Raw genomic sequence first — 15,316 nt, 5'->3', positions numbered from 1 at the left:
TACTTTATTGGGGAATTCTTGCAAGTTTTCTCGTGGATAGCATCTGTGATACGTTAAACAAACTGAGATCGCTTACCACATATCAAGCGCTGTGTAAGTACTTTTCATTTTTAATTCTCACAGTAGCCCCGAGAGATCTTACCATTCTTATTTATGGATGAGTAAATGAGTGTAGTCAACCATAAAGACGGAGTCATTCCTTCAGGGTCTACTCATTGCTTGGAATTGTAGTTTTATCTTCAGGAACTGGGAAGTCACTATTATTATTATTATTGTTTTTTCTCTTTGTGCTTAAAAACACACAGCGAGTTGCGGTGTTAGTCCAGAGTGTGTGGGGCTCCATTTATTTAGCTGGATGTATTTCGTCTTGTGACTAGGGCCGGTTTCCCCTTCCAGCTGGTCCTTTGTTTCGTGCTTGGACCACTGCAGCATTTCATTATCCCTAGGAAGAACAGTAAATTGAATACCCTAAGAACTTCTTTTTTACACTGGATCATATAAGGCAGTGTTCAAGTATGGAATGTACTTGACACGTATTTCCCTCTGTCCCTCTGTCCTCCCCCACTCTGCGGGGGGCGGGGGGGGGGCGTTAGTTCCCCTTGTCCCCTGGACAGTTTTGTTTCTACTTTTACGCCATCTGTACATGTATAATTTTATGTGTCTACATGAAACCTGGGGACCACAAATGAGAGGAAACATTCAGCCGTTGTCTGTCTGGGAATGGCTTCATCTGCTTGGTGTCATTACCTCTAGTTCTGTCCCTCCATTTTCCTGTAAACATGTCATTCTTTTTTATTGTGTGAGAATTTCTTACATGCATGTAATGTGTTTTGATCAGACCTTTCCCTTCCCCTAGCCTCGGGTTTCTCCCCTTCTCTCCCCCGCTCCCCCCCATTTCTCCTTCCCAGCTGCATGTGCTCTGCTTTTAACCCACTGAGTTTACTTAGTGTGCGTCAGTACAGGACCATGTGCTGGAGCACGAGGAGCCCCTCAGCTTTGAGTCCGTGAAGAAGACTGATCTCCTCCTTCAGCAGCCTTCAGTTGCCAGTATCTCCTCAGTTAGTCAGCGGGGAGGACTTCATGCCCTTCCCCGTCCATGATTTGGGCTGGTTTGGTCTTGTGTATCCTGTCTGTCTTAGTTAAGGTTTACTATTGCTGTGAAGAGACACCATGACCACTGCACCTCTTGGAAAACATTTCATTGAGGTGGCAGCTTACAGGGTCAGAGATTTAGTCCATCATCATCATGGCGGGGAGCATGACGGTGTGCAGGCAGACATGGTGCTGGAGAAGGAGTTGGAGAAGGAGCATGTTGATATGTAAGCAACAGGAAGTAAGCTGGCTGTCACACTTGGCAAAGCTTGAGCAAAAGAGACCTCAAAACCTGCCCCCATAGCGAGCGACACACTTCCTCCACCAAGGCCACACCCACTTCAAGGACACACCTCTTAATAGTGCCACTCCTTCTTAAAGGGTTTTTTTCTTTTCTTTTTTTTTTTTTTCAAGACAGGGTTTCTCTGTGTAGCTTTGCACCTTTCCTGGAACTCACTCTGTACCCCAGGCTGGCCTCGAACTCACAAAGATCCGCCTGGCTCTGCCTCCCGAGTGCTGGGATTAAAGGCGTGTGCCGCCGCCGCCTGGCTGCAACAGTGTCACTCCTTTAGGGGACCATTTTCCACACACAGTCACAGCTGCTGTGAGTTCATGTGTTTTTTCCTGCCGATATCTACTCTCTTAGGGTCTTAAGTCTTTCCACCCCCTTCTCCCACAATGATCCCGAGCCTTGGGAAGAGAGGTTATGATGTAGATGTAACTGTTTTGTAGACTAACTCCGTAGTCTCTTATTCTCTGCCCCCTGCCCAGTTATGAGTCTCTGCTGTAGAGAGCAGCATCTCTGATGAGGGTTGGCAGATGAACCACTCTGTCTATCAACCACCATCCTCTGTGTGGATGAAAAATACTGCCCATGGTGTATGCAGCTCCTGTTCTTGCTCCATTCTCCTATGGGTGGACACCTATGTTGATTTCGTTCCTTAGCTGTTGTGAGCGTTGCTGGGCAGACCCTGGTAGCATGCCTATGAGGTAGATGACTCGTTGTCTTTCAGGTAAAGTTAATGTAGCTGGGTCACATAGTTGGTCGCTTTGAACTTTTGAAGAAACTCGATGCCAATTTCTATAGTAGCTGGACTCCTCCACATTCTCGCCAGCAGTGTTTAAGGGTGCTCATTTGTTGAGACAGGATCTCCTTATGTAGTCCTTGTTGGCCTTGCCACGTAGACCAGCCTGCCCCTGCCTCCTGAGTGCTGGGATCAAAGGTGTGTGCCCCTGGACCCAGCAAGAGTTCCTGTTTGTGATCATCCCTTAAAATGAATTTGTGTGTGAATTTATGATTATCTTTCTAGAATTTGCTCCGAGAAATGTCATCACCGGATGAAGGATGATAGACTTTTTAAAGCCTTTTGATACAAGTGGGGAGACTGAAGGTGACAACTGTCCTTCTTCTTTGAATTTAGAGACGTTAATTTGGTGGCAATAAATTTGGGAGAAGTAGGTCATCTAAATCTTCAGTGGGCATTTGTGCATTTCTGGTTTCTTTTATAGATGTCAGACTTCACTCGGCTTGTTGGAAGCAATAAACAGAAAGAAGAAGGGAGATTTATTAAGCTGAGGCCAGTGCCTGCTTCATGACCTTGAGATGCTTAGCTCTCTCCTTTTAATTTCCAAGTTGGATTAGCCTAGAAGCGCTCTTATGGCTGAGATCACTCGGTCGGGAAAGTGCTTAACATGCAAATATGAGGACCTCAGTTCCAGCCCCAGAGGTGACAAAGCTGGGTGTGGTGGCTTGTGGTCTCAGTGCTGGGGAAGCAGAGACAGGTAGACCCCTGGGGCTGAATGGATGAGCTCTAGGCCAGTGAGAGACTGTATCACAAGAGACGGATAACATTTCTGAGGATGTGTGTGGCCTGAGGTTGTCCTCTGGATTTCACATACACATGCACTTATAGGCATGGACATACATGTATGTACACACACACCTGAACTCACATAGACATTAAAAACTCATATTGCAAATTATTTGTATAAAAGCATATAAATTATGCTTCTGAAAGTTTGCATAAGTTTTCTGTGGTGTTTTATATTATTGAACCGCAGGGACATAATTAGGTAAACCATGTTCCATTGCTTAATTTTTAAAACTATAGATACAGTAAATGTACACATAAATTAGGGTCCTTAATGACCCCCTCCCCAAATGTTTCAACCATTACATTTTTAAGTAGAAGGGATACCCCTCCCACACCTCAGTGGATCACATGTCCCCTTTTTTATGACAAGCAAGAACCAAAACAGTTTGGCTAATTAATTGATAGTTTTGGGCTGGCTACATTGTTCAGCAGGAAAAGGCACGTGCTGCCAAACCCGAGGACCTCGGTGGGCTGTGTCAGCCCACACGGAGGAAGGAGAGAATCAATTCTTTCCTGCAGGTTGTCCTTTGACCTTCACATGAGTGCCATAATGTGAATGCAAGCATGCATGCACACACAAAATAAATAACATTTAAAAAGTTAAAAGAAAAAAGGATGTTTTTTGTTGAAAAGGTAGGGCTTTGTTGTGTTTCTCTTCAATGTGTCTCCAAGCATCTCCTTGGGTAACTTCTGTGGAGACTTTTAACTGTAGGTTTGGGACATAACTGAAGCTTCTTGGAGAATAATTAATGGAACCAGAAAGTTAGGCTTCCTGGGAAGCTGAAGGGGTTAGGATTAGCTTATTCTGGGAAGGGCAAGATGGAATTTTGCTTCATAATTGATGGTTGTATCATAAATGTTCTCAACTCTGTCAAGTTAGGTTATTGTGTATTTTAATTATTTTCACTTATCTTTTTTATTACTTTCATTTATATATATGTGCGTGTGTGTTATCTATGGGGCTATATACACATAAATGCAGTGCCTGAGGAGGTCAGAGGTGTTAGGTCCTAGAGCTGTAGTTACAGGTGATTGTGAGCCATAGGATGTGGGTGCTGGATCCCAAACTTGGTTCCCTGCATTTGTTTCACACGCACTAAAGCAGTGCTAAGTTTAGAAGGTATGAATGCTCATAAGAATGTAAGTGGTACGCTCTAGCACAGTGGTTCTCGACCTATGGGCCATGACCACTGGGTACCAACCCATTCACAGGGGTCACACATCAGAAATTCTGCGTATCAGATATTTACATTGCAATTATAACAGTAGCAAAATTACAGTTATGAAGTAGCAGTGAAAATAATTTTATGGTTGGGGGTCAGCACAACATGAGGAGCTGTATTGGAAGGGCTGCAGCGTTAGGAAGGTTGAGAATCACTGCTCTAGGGGCTGATTTTATTTTTCCACCACCACATTCTCCACAGATGGTTCTAGTCTCTAAACTTTATCAACTGTGTGGTTTCTGTCAGTTTATGTTGAGTACAGTGGTAGTCATAGAGTTTTAGAAGTTAGGTAGAAGGACATTTATGAGTTGGAGATACATTCCGCATTGATGTCTACTAGGAATCTTCTGCATTTACCTCCAAGGATTTCTCTTGTTTTTTTTTTTTTTTTTTAAAGTCTAGGTGGGAACACAGAATATTTTTATTGATATATTTTGATCCTGTACCAACATATAAATATGATAGGAAAATTGTACCAAAAATATGTATTCACCCATCAGTACTTAAGAAAATGTGTACACTGTTGTGTTTTCATTTGGTTAAATAATGAAACATTTCTAGAAAACTCCCTAACATTGTGAATGGAAAATCTGCTGATTGCTTTGCTTAGATCAAGTACTATGACACCGCTGTTCTAGCTAAAAAAATGCAAAATCAACAGAATGTTGACAAATTTACCTGCTGAGAACGTTGCTTTGTCAGCAGGAGATTTAGAGTGGTTTTTTTTTTTTTTTTTTTTTTTTTTTTTTGGAGGGGCGGGGGTGGGGTGCTGCCTGGTTCTGCCAGCTCAGATCATTATACAACATCTTTAGCAGGTTGTGTGATATAATCTGAGATTATATCCAGTATGGTTTGTTCCCTTATTCTTTCAAATTAGAATTTTGGGGCCAGCAAGGTAGCGCAGTGGGTCCAGGTATTCACTGCCAGACTGACGGCCTGCATTGGATCTCAAGGACCCCCATGGTGGAAGGAGGGGACCTACTTTGAAAGTTGTCCGTACACACACACACACACACACACACACACACACACACACACACACAATCAACGTAACCTGATGGGAGGTGATAAAGCAATTCAGAGTTTTAAGTATAAACCCACTTTAAAGAAGTTATAAAAACCTGGGGCTGGAGAGATGGCTCAGTGGTTAAGAGCGCTGACTGCTTTTCCAGAGGACCCAGGTTCAATTCCCAGCACCCACATGTCAGCTCACAGCTGTCTGTAACTCCAGTTCCAGGAGACCCGGCACCCTCACACAGACATACGTAACAGGCGAAACATTAATGCTCATAAAAATAGAAAGAGATAACCTTTTAAAAAAGTTATGAAAGGCCGGGCGGTGGTGGCGCACGCCTTTAATCCCAGCACTCAGGAGGCAGAGCCAGGTGGATCTCTGTGAGTTCGAGGCCAGCCTGGGCTACCAAGTGAGTTCCAGGAAAGGCGCAAAGCTACACAGAGAAACCCTGTCTCGAAAAACCAAAAAAAAAAAAAAAAAAAAAAAAAAAAAAAGTTATGAAAACCATAGCATTTCTTTTTTTTTTTTTTTTTTTTTTTTTTTTGGTTTTTTCGAGACAGGGTTTCTCTGTGTAGCTTTGCGCCTTTTCCTGGAACTCGCTTTGGAGACCAGGCTGGCCTCGAACTCACAGAGATCCGCCTGGCTCTGCCTCCCGAGTGCTGGGATTAAAGGCGTGCACCACCACCGCCTGGCAAACCATAGCATTTCTAAATAATTAGACCAAAAGTGACCAGAAGTTTGAATTGTGATACAATCAGTAAGAGTTTTATGGAGTCATTATTTTTTCTTTGGCAGTTAAATGGGTGTCAAAGCTGCCATAAAATTTTCATCTTTACAATTTCTTACCAGTCCAACTCACAGGATGTGCTTATTGCCCCCTTAATTATTTGTGAGTGGGCACTTTATATTTTATGCAGTCATTGGATCAAACAGCTTGCTGCTGTTCATGTTTTCCGTAAATGGTTTGGATGTCACAGGTAAGAACTTTGACAGTTGTAACTGGATGTGAGCGTTGATGCCTCCTTACTCTCAAACTCTGTTGGAGGGCTTATATCACTTTGAAAAGGGATTTGTTTCTATTTTTAATTATGGGTATGTGTGTCTGTCATGTGCCTGTGGAGGCCAAAAGAAGGCGACAGAGCCCTTGGGGCTGGAGTTACAGCTGCCAGTGCTGGGAATTGAACCCAGGTCCCTGGACGAGTAGTAAGGGCCATTAACCTCCCAGCCATCTCTCCTGCCCCCTCGTTTTTGTTCTGTTTGGTTTTCATCATTTTATGAGACCTTGCAAGGCCACGGAATAATTTTAATGGTAGGCCAGATCTGATGTCTTGCGATGCATTTCTGTCTTTGGTTGAAGCATAATGCAGTTCTAGATTATCACGTGGTTGGTATTCAAGAACAATATAAAATACATTGGAAGTGAAATTTAGATTTTCAAGTTGGAATCATCCAAGTAATTGACCCTAATCCTTTTTTTTTAACCCGATGGGGTAATCCTTTCCGTAACATTGTATAGGAATGCTAGTGATTTCTACAATATTTCTTTAAGGATTTATTCATGTTATTTTTATATGTACGTTTCCACGTTTTGCTCACATGTATATCTCCGCACCACATGTGTGCCTGGTGCCTCTGGAGGTCAGAAGAGGGCTTTGGGTCTCCAAGAACTGGAGTTCTGGATGGTTGTGAGTCTCCTCGTGGGTGCTGGGAATTGAACCCTGGTCTTCCATAAGAGTAACACTTGCTCTTCATGGCTGAGCCATCTCTCCAGCCAGTATTCCTGTCAGCAGGGGTTCTAAATCCTTCGTGAGGCAGACTTCTCATTAACAGGAAATAATCAAGTTGCCCCTTAACATTGAGCCCAAATCTACCATGTGCTGAAGACCCCTATTTCCCGCTCCACATTTTGACATAGTCCAAGCACACAAATACTCAGGGTATGCTAATGAGCAGCCCTCCGCTTCATTCTCTGTCCATTTTTTTGCTCTAATTACTTTAGCTTATGGTGTCCTACATGAATGTGTATCATGGAGACATACCTCAAATGTCTTCATGAAAATGAAGATCATTAAATCTCTGGCATTTGTGCAGTAATTATTTCAGGAATTGTTTTGGAAAAGAAAAGGAGATTTAGAGTGTTGCCCGGAGGTCCACTCTAGTTCCTGGATTTAAGTGCAGCAAGCCTGGGCCTGGGGACTGTATTTGGGCCGCTGTGGTCTTTATTTACTGCAGATCTAAGACGTGTCCCCGCGCCCCCCCCCCCCCCGCCCCCCCTGTAGGTGAAAGTCACACCTCTCAAGCCTTCTGTCCCTTGGCTGTGTACAGAATTCACTTTAGGTCTGTCAAATACCAACTGGCCTCCTCTATTTGACCTTTTAAAATTAAAAAAGCCAGGGCACCGATCTCATGTCCAGCTTGAGCATGGACAGTTAGCTTAACCTTTCTGACCTTCACTGTCTCAAAAGCGACATGATAAAAGTAATAGTAAAAATTACTTTTCTTATGGAAAAAAAAAAGTTCTTCATGTCAGTGAATCCCACATGAAATGGTATGTAGGGAGATGAGGAAAAGCTGATTGACATGCAGAAAAGCTGCCCCCCCCCCAAAAAAAATCAGAATCTAAAAAACCTTAGATACAGACATCTCCCCCACCCCCAGTCCTGGTAAAAAAAATACAACCACCAAGGAAACCCAGAGAAATGCTAACCAAATCTTTCCTGGGCAATCACACATTTTATCTCTTGGTTTAAAAGTGAGAAATTGAGGGCGGAAGGTGGCGTGTCTGCTGAAGGTGCCAGAGGGAGTCTCCAGGGGACAGTGCTGGACATGAGAGCTGGTGATGGCGAGTGGGTGCTGGAAAAGCTTGCCGCGTGGGAAGAGCAGACCAGCCAGGAGGGAGGTGAGGCGGGATGAGAGCCCCATCCTCACGGTACAGTCCTCGAGGGCTCTGTAGGTTGGGTTTACTTCCCCCTTCCCCCCAGTTTTAATTTGTTATTTGTGAGCGTGTCTGTGCTGGGCACGTGTGCCGCCTCACACATGTGGAGGTCACAGGCCAGCTCCGTGGAGGAGTTGGTTCTGCCCGTCACCCTAGAGATCCAGCTCAGGCCGTCAGGCTCTCAAGGGCAAGCTCTTTCCCACTCTGCCATCTCGCTGGGCCCGCCCTGTATCGGTCCTCCAACTTTTTACCCCGACAGTCGTCAGTTCTGTGAGTTGTCCTGAAAGAGAAGGCAAAACCCACCTTAAATCTTGGTGTGTGGCCGTACCAGTAAGATAGAGCTTGTAATATGGGTTTTATGTACTTCGAGGGAGAAAAGATGCCATGATCCAAAGGCAAGGAAAATATCAAGAATATGGCAGAAGTGTGGGTATCTTTTTTTCCTTTTTCATTCCTTTTTTGGGGGGGACAGGGTCTTTCTAGCCCTGGCTATTCTGGAACTCACTCTGTAGACCAGTCTGGCCTTGAACTAAAGACATCTGCCTGCCTCTGCCTCCCAAGTGCTGAGACTAAAGGTGTATACACCACACCCAGCCTGGATTCTCATTCTCATTCATTCTCTCTCTCTCTCTCTCTCTCTCTCTCTCTCTCTCTCTCTCTCTCTCTCTCTCTCTCTCTCTCTCTCTAACAGATTCAGAAATGCTTGATGGAAACTAAACCTTTTCAGCAAGTCTCAATGATTCTGATTATTAAAGAGTGTGATGCTGAAGTGTTAATCTAATTAATATTTATTAATAAAAATCAGGAGTCAGATATCGGGGTAAAAACTTGAAAGATCAGACAAGCAGGGGAGTAGCCACCAATGACTTTCTACCTCTTCCATTCCCCCCGTCCAAAAAGGGCCAAGATCCTTTCTTTGTCCTGCCTTATAACTTCCTGTCTCCTCTCTGTACAGACCTACAGACCTCTATGGTTAACTAGTGGCTAACTCCGCCCTCATATATGTTATATATATACATATATATATGTATATATATGTATATATATGTATATATATATATGTATATATATATATATATAGTGTGTGTGTGTGTGTGGCCTTTGCTATGGTTTTGTTGACCATGCTTCTTAGTAAATGGAATGCTGTATTTTTATAACTTGACTAAAGGAATTTCAAGTTGAGAGTCCAATAATAGCATGTCAGAGTTAATCCTTTTTTCTTTTGGGTTGGTTATTAATTTCACTAATAAGAAAAAAAATAGGTATGATTTAAACTGAGAGAACTGGCCCATATAACTATTGAAAAGTGCCACGACCCTCAATGGCAGTGAAACATGGAATGCCCGTGACCACACCTGAGTTCTTACAAATGGTGAAAGGACATTGTGGTCATTGGCTTCATTTTTAGCAACTTTTAGAGAATTGCAGATATGCACAGTAGTGCGTTGTCCAAAGGTCTTGCCGGTTACTATAATAAGATTTTGAAAAATACACATCCTAAATTAGATCCATTAAATATGGTGCCTGGTAGGCACACGAGCTGTTTGGCAATGGTGTATTTTAACGAGAACAACGACAGTGTGTTAAACCTGTTACTGAAAAAGATGTTGGTGTATGTATGGGGTCAGCGATTGGTTTATGAAATCATTACTTCGGAAAGAAGGGGGAGAAAAGTATAGATTAAAGCAGACCTGAGTGATACACCTGCCACCTGTCTGGATTCTGTTCAACAATTAGAACAGGTGGGCAGAAAGATGCTTGGAAATTCGAGCCACGTTCGGTAGTTGATGTTAGTATATCGTAGGTACTCATGGGCTGCTTTGTGTTAGAGTGGGGTGTACTGAATTATCTACACGTGAAATGCTTGGATGTCTGCCTTTGTGCTGCAGAATAATCTGGAGGGTGGGTGGGGTATGAAGCTGTGAGTGAGAGGTGACACTCTGCCAGCTAATTGTTGCGGTTGGGCATACCGGAGGCAGGCCTTTCTATCATTCTCAATCATTTTACACTGGTCGCACAGTTTGCATAGTTTAAGAAAAAATAAGTAATGTGTCATATTGGAGGAGATAGGAGCACTGGGTGAATGATTGTTCCTGTGAGGGTGGATTCGAATTAACACAAAGGTATTCTTATTATCCACATCCCTGACAGGCAAATGTTGTGTTTTGTTTTTTTCTTCAGAGACGAAGCCATTTATTTGAATCTGGGCAGTTAACCTCCAAATGCTAATTCTCCAAACTGCTTGAGCGTCATGAAGGATTAGATGCTCCATGTCTCCACCAAGAACTTAGTCTGGCGTGGCCCTACGGTAAGATCACAGTAAATACTACAAGTTAAGAATGGCTAAGGTCTAGGAAGAGTTTTAAATGCCGCTTTTCAGCTCCCAGCTTTGATTACGGTTTCTGTGTTAATCATGTTCCATCATATTAATGATACAGCTGACATGATTCACTTGTTTATGAAGAGATTGATTTTGGCTCATGGTTTTGGAAGTTCTGGTCTGTGAATTGGTGTCTCATTGTTTTAGACCTGTGTCCAGGAAGCAAAGGTGTGTGTGTGTGTGTGTGTGTGTGTGTGTGTGTGTGTGTGTGTGTGTGTGTGTGTGTAGGATCCCATAGTTCCTTCCAAAAACAACTCCCCAATGACGTGATTCCTTCCCACTAGTCTCTAACTTTCAATCACTAAATTAGTGATCAAACTTTAAGGATGTGGACATTTGGGAGGCTTACACAGTTTTTAAAATCCCCCCCGAGACAGAGTTTCTCTGTGTAGCTTTGCTCCTTTCCTGGAACTCACTCTGTAGCCCAGGCTGGCCTCGAACTCACAGAGATCTGCCTGGCTCTGCCTCCTGAGTGCTGGGATTAAAGGCATGTGCCACCACCGCCCAAAATTATTGTTATTTTATTGTATTTTTTTTTATTATGTGTATAGATGTCTTGCCTGCGTGTGTGTCCATACTATGTGTGTGCCTGGTGCTCATGCAGGCCAGAAGAGGGCATCAGATCCCCTAGTACTGGAGTTAGAAGTGCCTGTGAGCTGCCAAGTGGTGGCTTGGAAGTCAAACCCAGGCCCTCTGAAAAGAGCAGCCAGTGCTGTTGACCACTGAGCCATCCCTCCAGCTCCTGCTAGAAAACATTTAAGATACAAACAGTTGACACAGTCAGGGGTATGAGAATTACTCAAAATGCTCAGACGCATCAAGCGAATGGGTTTCTGTGACCTTTCTTTCCAGACCGAGACAGTAGTGGTGGATACGGTCTTGTCACTGGAATGCCATGCTGTCCCCTCTGCTCCGTGTCTTCCTCTGGGCAGGTTTTCGGGTTGCTGGTGTAGCTTCCAGGCTGTTTATTAGGGGTCAGCGCAAGAAGCAGATTGGACCGAGGAAGCAGAACCATTCAAAAAAGCCTTGTGCCACCCTGCAGGGAGAACCGGTTCCTCTTCTTAAATAGGAGACTAGCTGGAGACAGAGGCGCATCTCAGAGTCCTTGTGCCTCCCACAAACCATCATAGAAACTGCCGGGCAAACACCAGGGACGAAGGAAACCTGGAGGTCTGCCTCCTCTGTGGCTCCCAATGCTTGGCCTTCTGCACCTCAGCCCCTTCCTTTCTGAGACGTGAAAGTGAATGCTGGGGTTAATGGGGACCCAGCAGGTGGGTCCCGTGTGTCTTGAGCAAACACTAGGACAACTTCCTGTCTGGCCTGAGCATGGTGGGGCTCCTCAGATAAGAACCCGGCGAAGGGGCCCAAGGCAAACAGTAGACGCCCCGTGTGAAGACCGTGGTCCTATTCACAAAGCGAACACAAGAAAAGAACACCTGCAGGTGGTGGGGATTTTTAGGGTGGGAAGCCTAACGGTTTATAGTCATGACATTTTTTTCCCCCTGGCTTGTGGTGATTGGGTGAATGAGATGATAATTTTGTTCCTTTTTGGGTCAGAGGAAGCTTGGAGAGAGAATGTGCTTCTCAGAAACATTTTCTAAAAGTCAGGGGTTTTTCTGGTAGATACAGTACTGCTTTAGGGAAAGATATTTAAGTCTTCCTTCCCTGTTTTCACCTAGACAGAAATTCCCCCACCCCGCCCCCACTTGTGTGACGGGGTCTCATGAATCCCAGGTTAGCCCTGAATTCACTGTGTAGCCAGGGATAGCCTTGAACTTGGCCTCCACCTCCTGAGTTGGGGGATTATGGGCGTATCCCACCACGTGTGGTTTTATCGTCCTGGGGGTTGAACTCAGGGCCTTATGCATAGGGGGCAAGCAAGCACTCGATTACCTGAACTACATTCCCAGCCTCCTAGATGGATGTTACGTTACCCTTAAATATTCTTTGTGACCTGATCCTAAATTAAAATTAACCACGAGGGACCTTCGAGCAGTATTTTTTGATGGATGAAATAGAGTCATTGACCCTTGAAGTCCTGTGGTCAAAGAGTTAGGGACAGGAAACTGACTCACATCAGACATCAGTTTGCTTTTATTGTACAGCCGTTTCCCCTGATAGCTGTAGGGACGACTCTGCTCCGTCTTTCGAAATGTCGCATTCCTATTTATCGTCATGTGGCGTACTGGAAGCAAGTGGTCGTGCATGCGTGTGTTTCACTGGGCGAATTTGATTTTTGAAGTTATTAAAATACGTGTCCTATGACGTTCCAAACAGTTCCCCAGGCTGCTTCCACCTTCTGTTAGTTCGTAACTCTCTCACTCACTTGGTTCCCCACCAGAAGGCAGGCAAAAGCAGGGAGAGAAGTAGGTGGTCCTGACTTGGGCTTTACAGGCTTTGTCTTCCATGTATGTCTAGGTAGCATTGACGCAGTGGGATTAACTCCATGCGCTCTCACTGTCATATGGGATAGAATGTGCGGTTGTTTTGAAAGCCAACGCTAGGATGCCGGTGACTACATTTATTCGATTTTTAATGTAACTTCTCAAACTCTTTAAGGTGATGTTTTAGACGGGTCTGTTTTGTCAATTACATTTTGATGATCTGTCTGTTCTAGGGCTTCCACTGCTGTGAGGTATGATCCATTGTAAAGGGGATTTGCGTGCGTGTGGCTGTGTGTATTTAAAAGTCTAAAGTTCTCGCTGGCTCAGCCTCCTGTTCTGTGTGTAAGTTGTGCGATCTAGTAGTGAATTTTCAAAATGATAAGAATTATCTTTGGAGTCCAAGTTACTGTCTCCCACCCAAGAGCTTAAGTTTACTGGAAAGAAGGGGTACATCCCAGAACAAAGTAAATTTATTTTTACATTATCAGTGAGGGCTGTCGGAGTCCAAATGTTAAACCTGGCCGACACTAAGCATTTTATGGCGTGAGAATTTCAGCTAACACCCACTGTAGACGGGCATGCATATATGGCCTGTAGTCTCACAGACTGCAACTGCTTGGTCTGTGTGTTATCAGCACACACAGTAATGTCCTCAAAAATCAGCTTCCAAGCAGCTGCTGCTGGGTGACCTGCCGGGCTTCAGCACCGCCTAAGCTCACATGACGCCTCTTTGCTCTTTGCCTCAGATAGTATAGTCCTTAACTGCAGCCATCAAGGAAGTTGGTCTGGCCCCGGTACCTTTCCTTTGTGCTGCTGGGTCTAGCTAGTCATGTAGAAGAAGCACCTGAAGATGGATTTTTTAAAGAAAGTCGTGCCTCCAACTCTTTCGGGAGAGCTGGTTTTGGATGCCAGAGATAAGAGCCAAGGAAGTTCTCCCAGATTACTTAAGGTGCGAAGACTGTGTTCGACCGCCTCTGAGAGGACAGTGGGTCACCCAGGCGGGACCAAGTTGTGTGGAAACGACGATGACAGATGTCAGCATCAACAAATAGGTAAAGTAAAAAGGCATGGCTTTCAGATAGATCTTCCAAGACTCGACTCCAGGAAAGTCGATTATTTTTTTCAAGTAAGATTTAAGTATTAAACATGTGTAATATTTTTAACCTAAGTCTTTGAACATTACAAGTTTTGTTTTGATTTAGGGAGGAGAAACAAATGATGTAAAATAGTTATCAAATCACCAGGCCTGATAATTTTGGTGGTCTTTGGGAAATACTCTGAGGAAGTATTATTAAAAAAAACTGTTGTTATTAAAACCCATGAAGAGAAACAAATAAGATGCCGAGTCTGATCTGCCCACTAGGAAAGTGACTTCTTTTTTGTTTTTGTTTTAAATCTGCCTTCTTGTTCTATTCTGTAGATAACAAGTCCTCGGGTAGGCTGGTCCTCAGCGGTAGAGCACTTAGCGTGTGGACGGCCCCGGGTGGGATGTTCAGCCCCACGAAAGCAAACGAGTCTCAGGGCACACAAGGGTTACTGCACATCACGCTCTTCTTGTTACAAAAATCAGCTTTACGCAGGGCAGGTGGCCAGTGGAAAAAAAGGCCATTTGAAGTCTCTGGTGGATGGAGGCGCTTCCACATTGTGTTGGCAGTGTTGAAGCCGCAGCTTTCCGAGGGTCCTGTGCGGCTCTGCTGCCCACGGCCACACAGGTGTCTGTGTCTCGTTTAAAATGTGCCGGAGCAAGTGGATACGGGGTAGGCTCAGTTCATCTTTTAAGCATGAACACGAATAAAATTTCGTCAACCTGAGCCTTGAGTCACTACAATATTATACAGTTCATGTCCTCCCGCGAGGGCTTCTTCGGGTGAATTTCCAGGCGCTGCTTTTACAGTTTGTGTAGCCGTTGTGATGTTACCTTTAAGAGAGTTTCCAGTTTAAATCTCGGGCAGGATTGGGCAGCCTCGGTGACTTTATGTTCTCCCCGGCATTCTTTCAGGTCAGTTTAAGAAAAGGACAGTTGTATTTATGAGCAACTGTAACTTCTACTTGAAGTATAACAATTATGCAAAAGAATGAGGAGTTTTTTGTTTTAATAAAGAAAGTGTGTCCGTCCGTCCGTCCGTCCCCGCACAGGCCTGTGACCCCAGGCGCTGCGGAGGTGGAAGCCGGAGGGTCCAGATTCATGTGAGCCCTAGACCTCCACCGGCACAGGCTCCACGAGGGCCGTCTCCAGACAGACAGACAGAACCGGATCTTTCCTCTTTGGTGACGGCTTTTGGGCAGCCGTTCTCCGTCAGCGCAGCCATTGGAAATGTCTGTCGCTGTCCACGACTTGCTGGTGGCAGGGGTTAGCTGCTTGGATGTTTCTCACACTTCTGGAGGAGGGGGAAGGCGTGTAGGCATTGTGCTG

At 44.5% G+C, this 15,316-nt stretch overlaps 1 protein-coding gene across 13 annotated transcripts in view; it reads left to right on the top strand.

Moving 5' to 3' along the window:
• The window catches only part of Fryl (FRY like transcription coactivator), a 248,956-nt gene that overhangs the window by 62,654 nt on the left and 170,986 nt on the right, over positions 1–15,316 (top strand). For 6 of the 13 annotated variants that reach the window (XM_076546439.1, XM_076546438.1, XM_076546437.1 and 3 more), the window contains one exon: positions 10,321–10,447. Coding sequence is in view for 7 of the 13 variants with exons in the window: in XM_076546428.1 (XP_076402543.1) it covers positions 13,754–13,955 (202 nt within the window). In the remaining 6 variants the exon portion in view is untranslated. Of the gene's footprint in view, positions 1–10,320; positions 10,448–13,645; positions 13,956–15,316 lie in introns of those variants that run through there. The other 7 variants (XM_076546432.1, XM_076546430.1, XM_076546429.1 and 4 more) reach the window with 2 other exon arrangements.

The sequence above is a fragment of the Peromyscus maniculatus genome, chromosome 10 (assembly GCF_049852395.1).
Source record: "Peromyscus maniculatus bairdii isolate BWxNUB_F1_BW_parent chromosome 10, HU_Pman_BW_mat_3.1, whole genome shotgun sequence".
Taxonomy (NCBI): domain Eukaryota; kingdom Metazoa; phylum Chordata; class Mammalia; order Rodentia; family Cricetidae; genus Peromyscus; species Peromyscus maniculatus.
The sequence above is the reverse complement of the archived record's forward strand: the minus strand, read 5'-3'. Positions and strand labels throughout refer to the sequence as shown.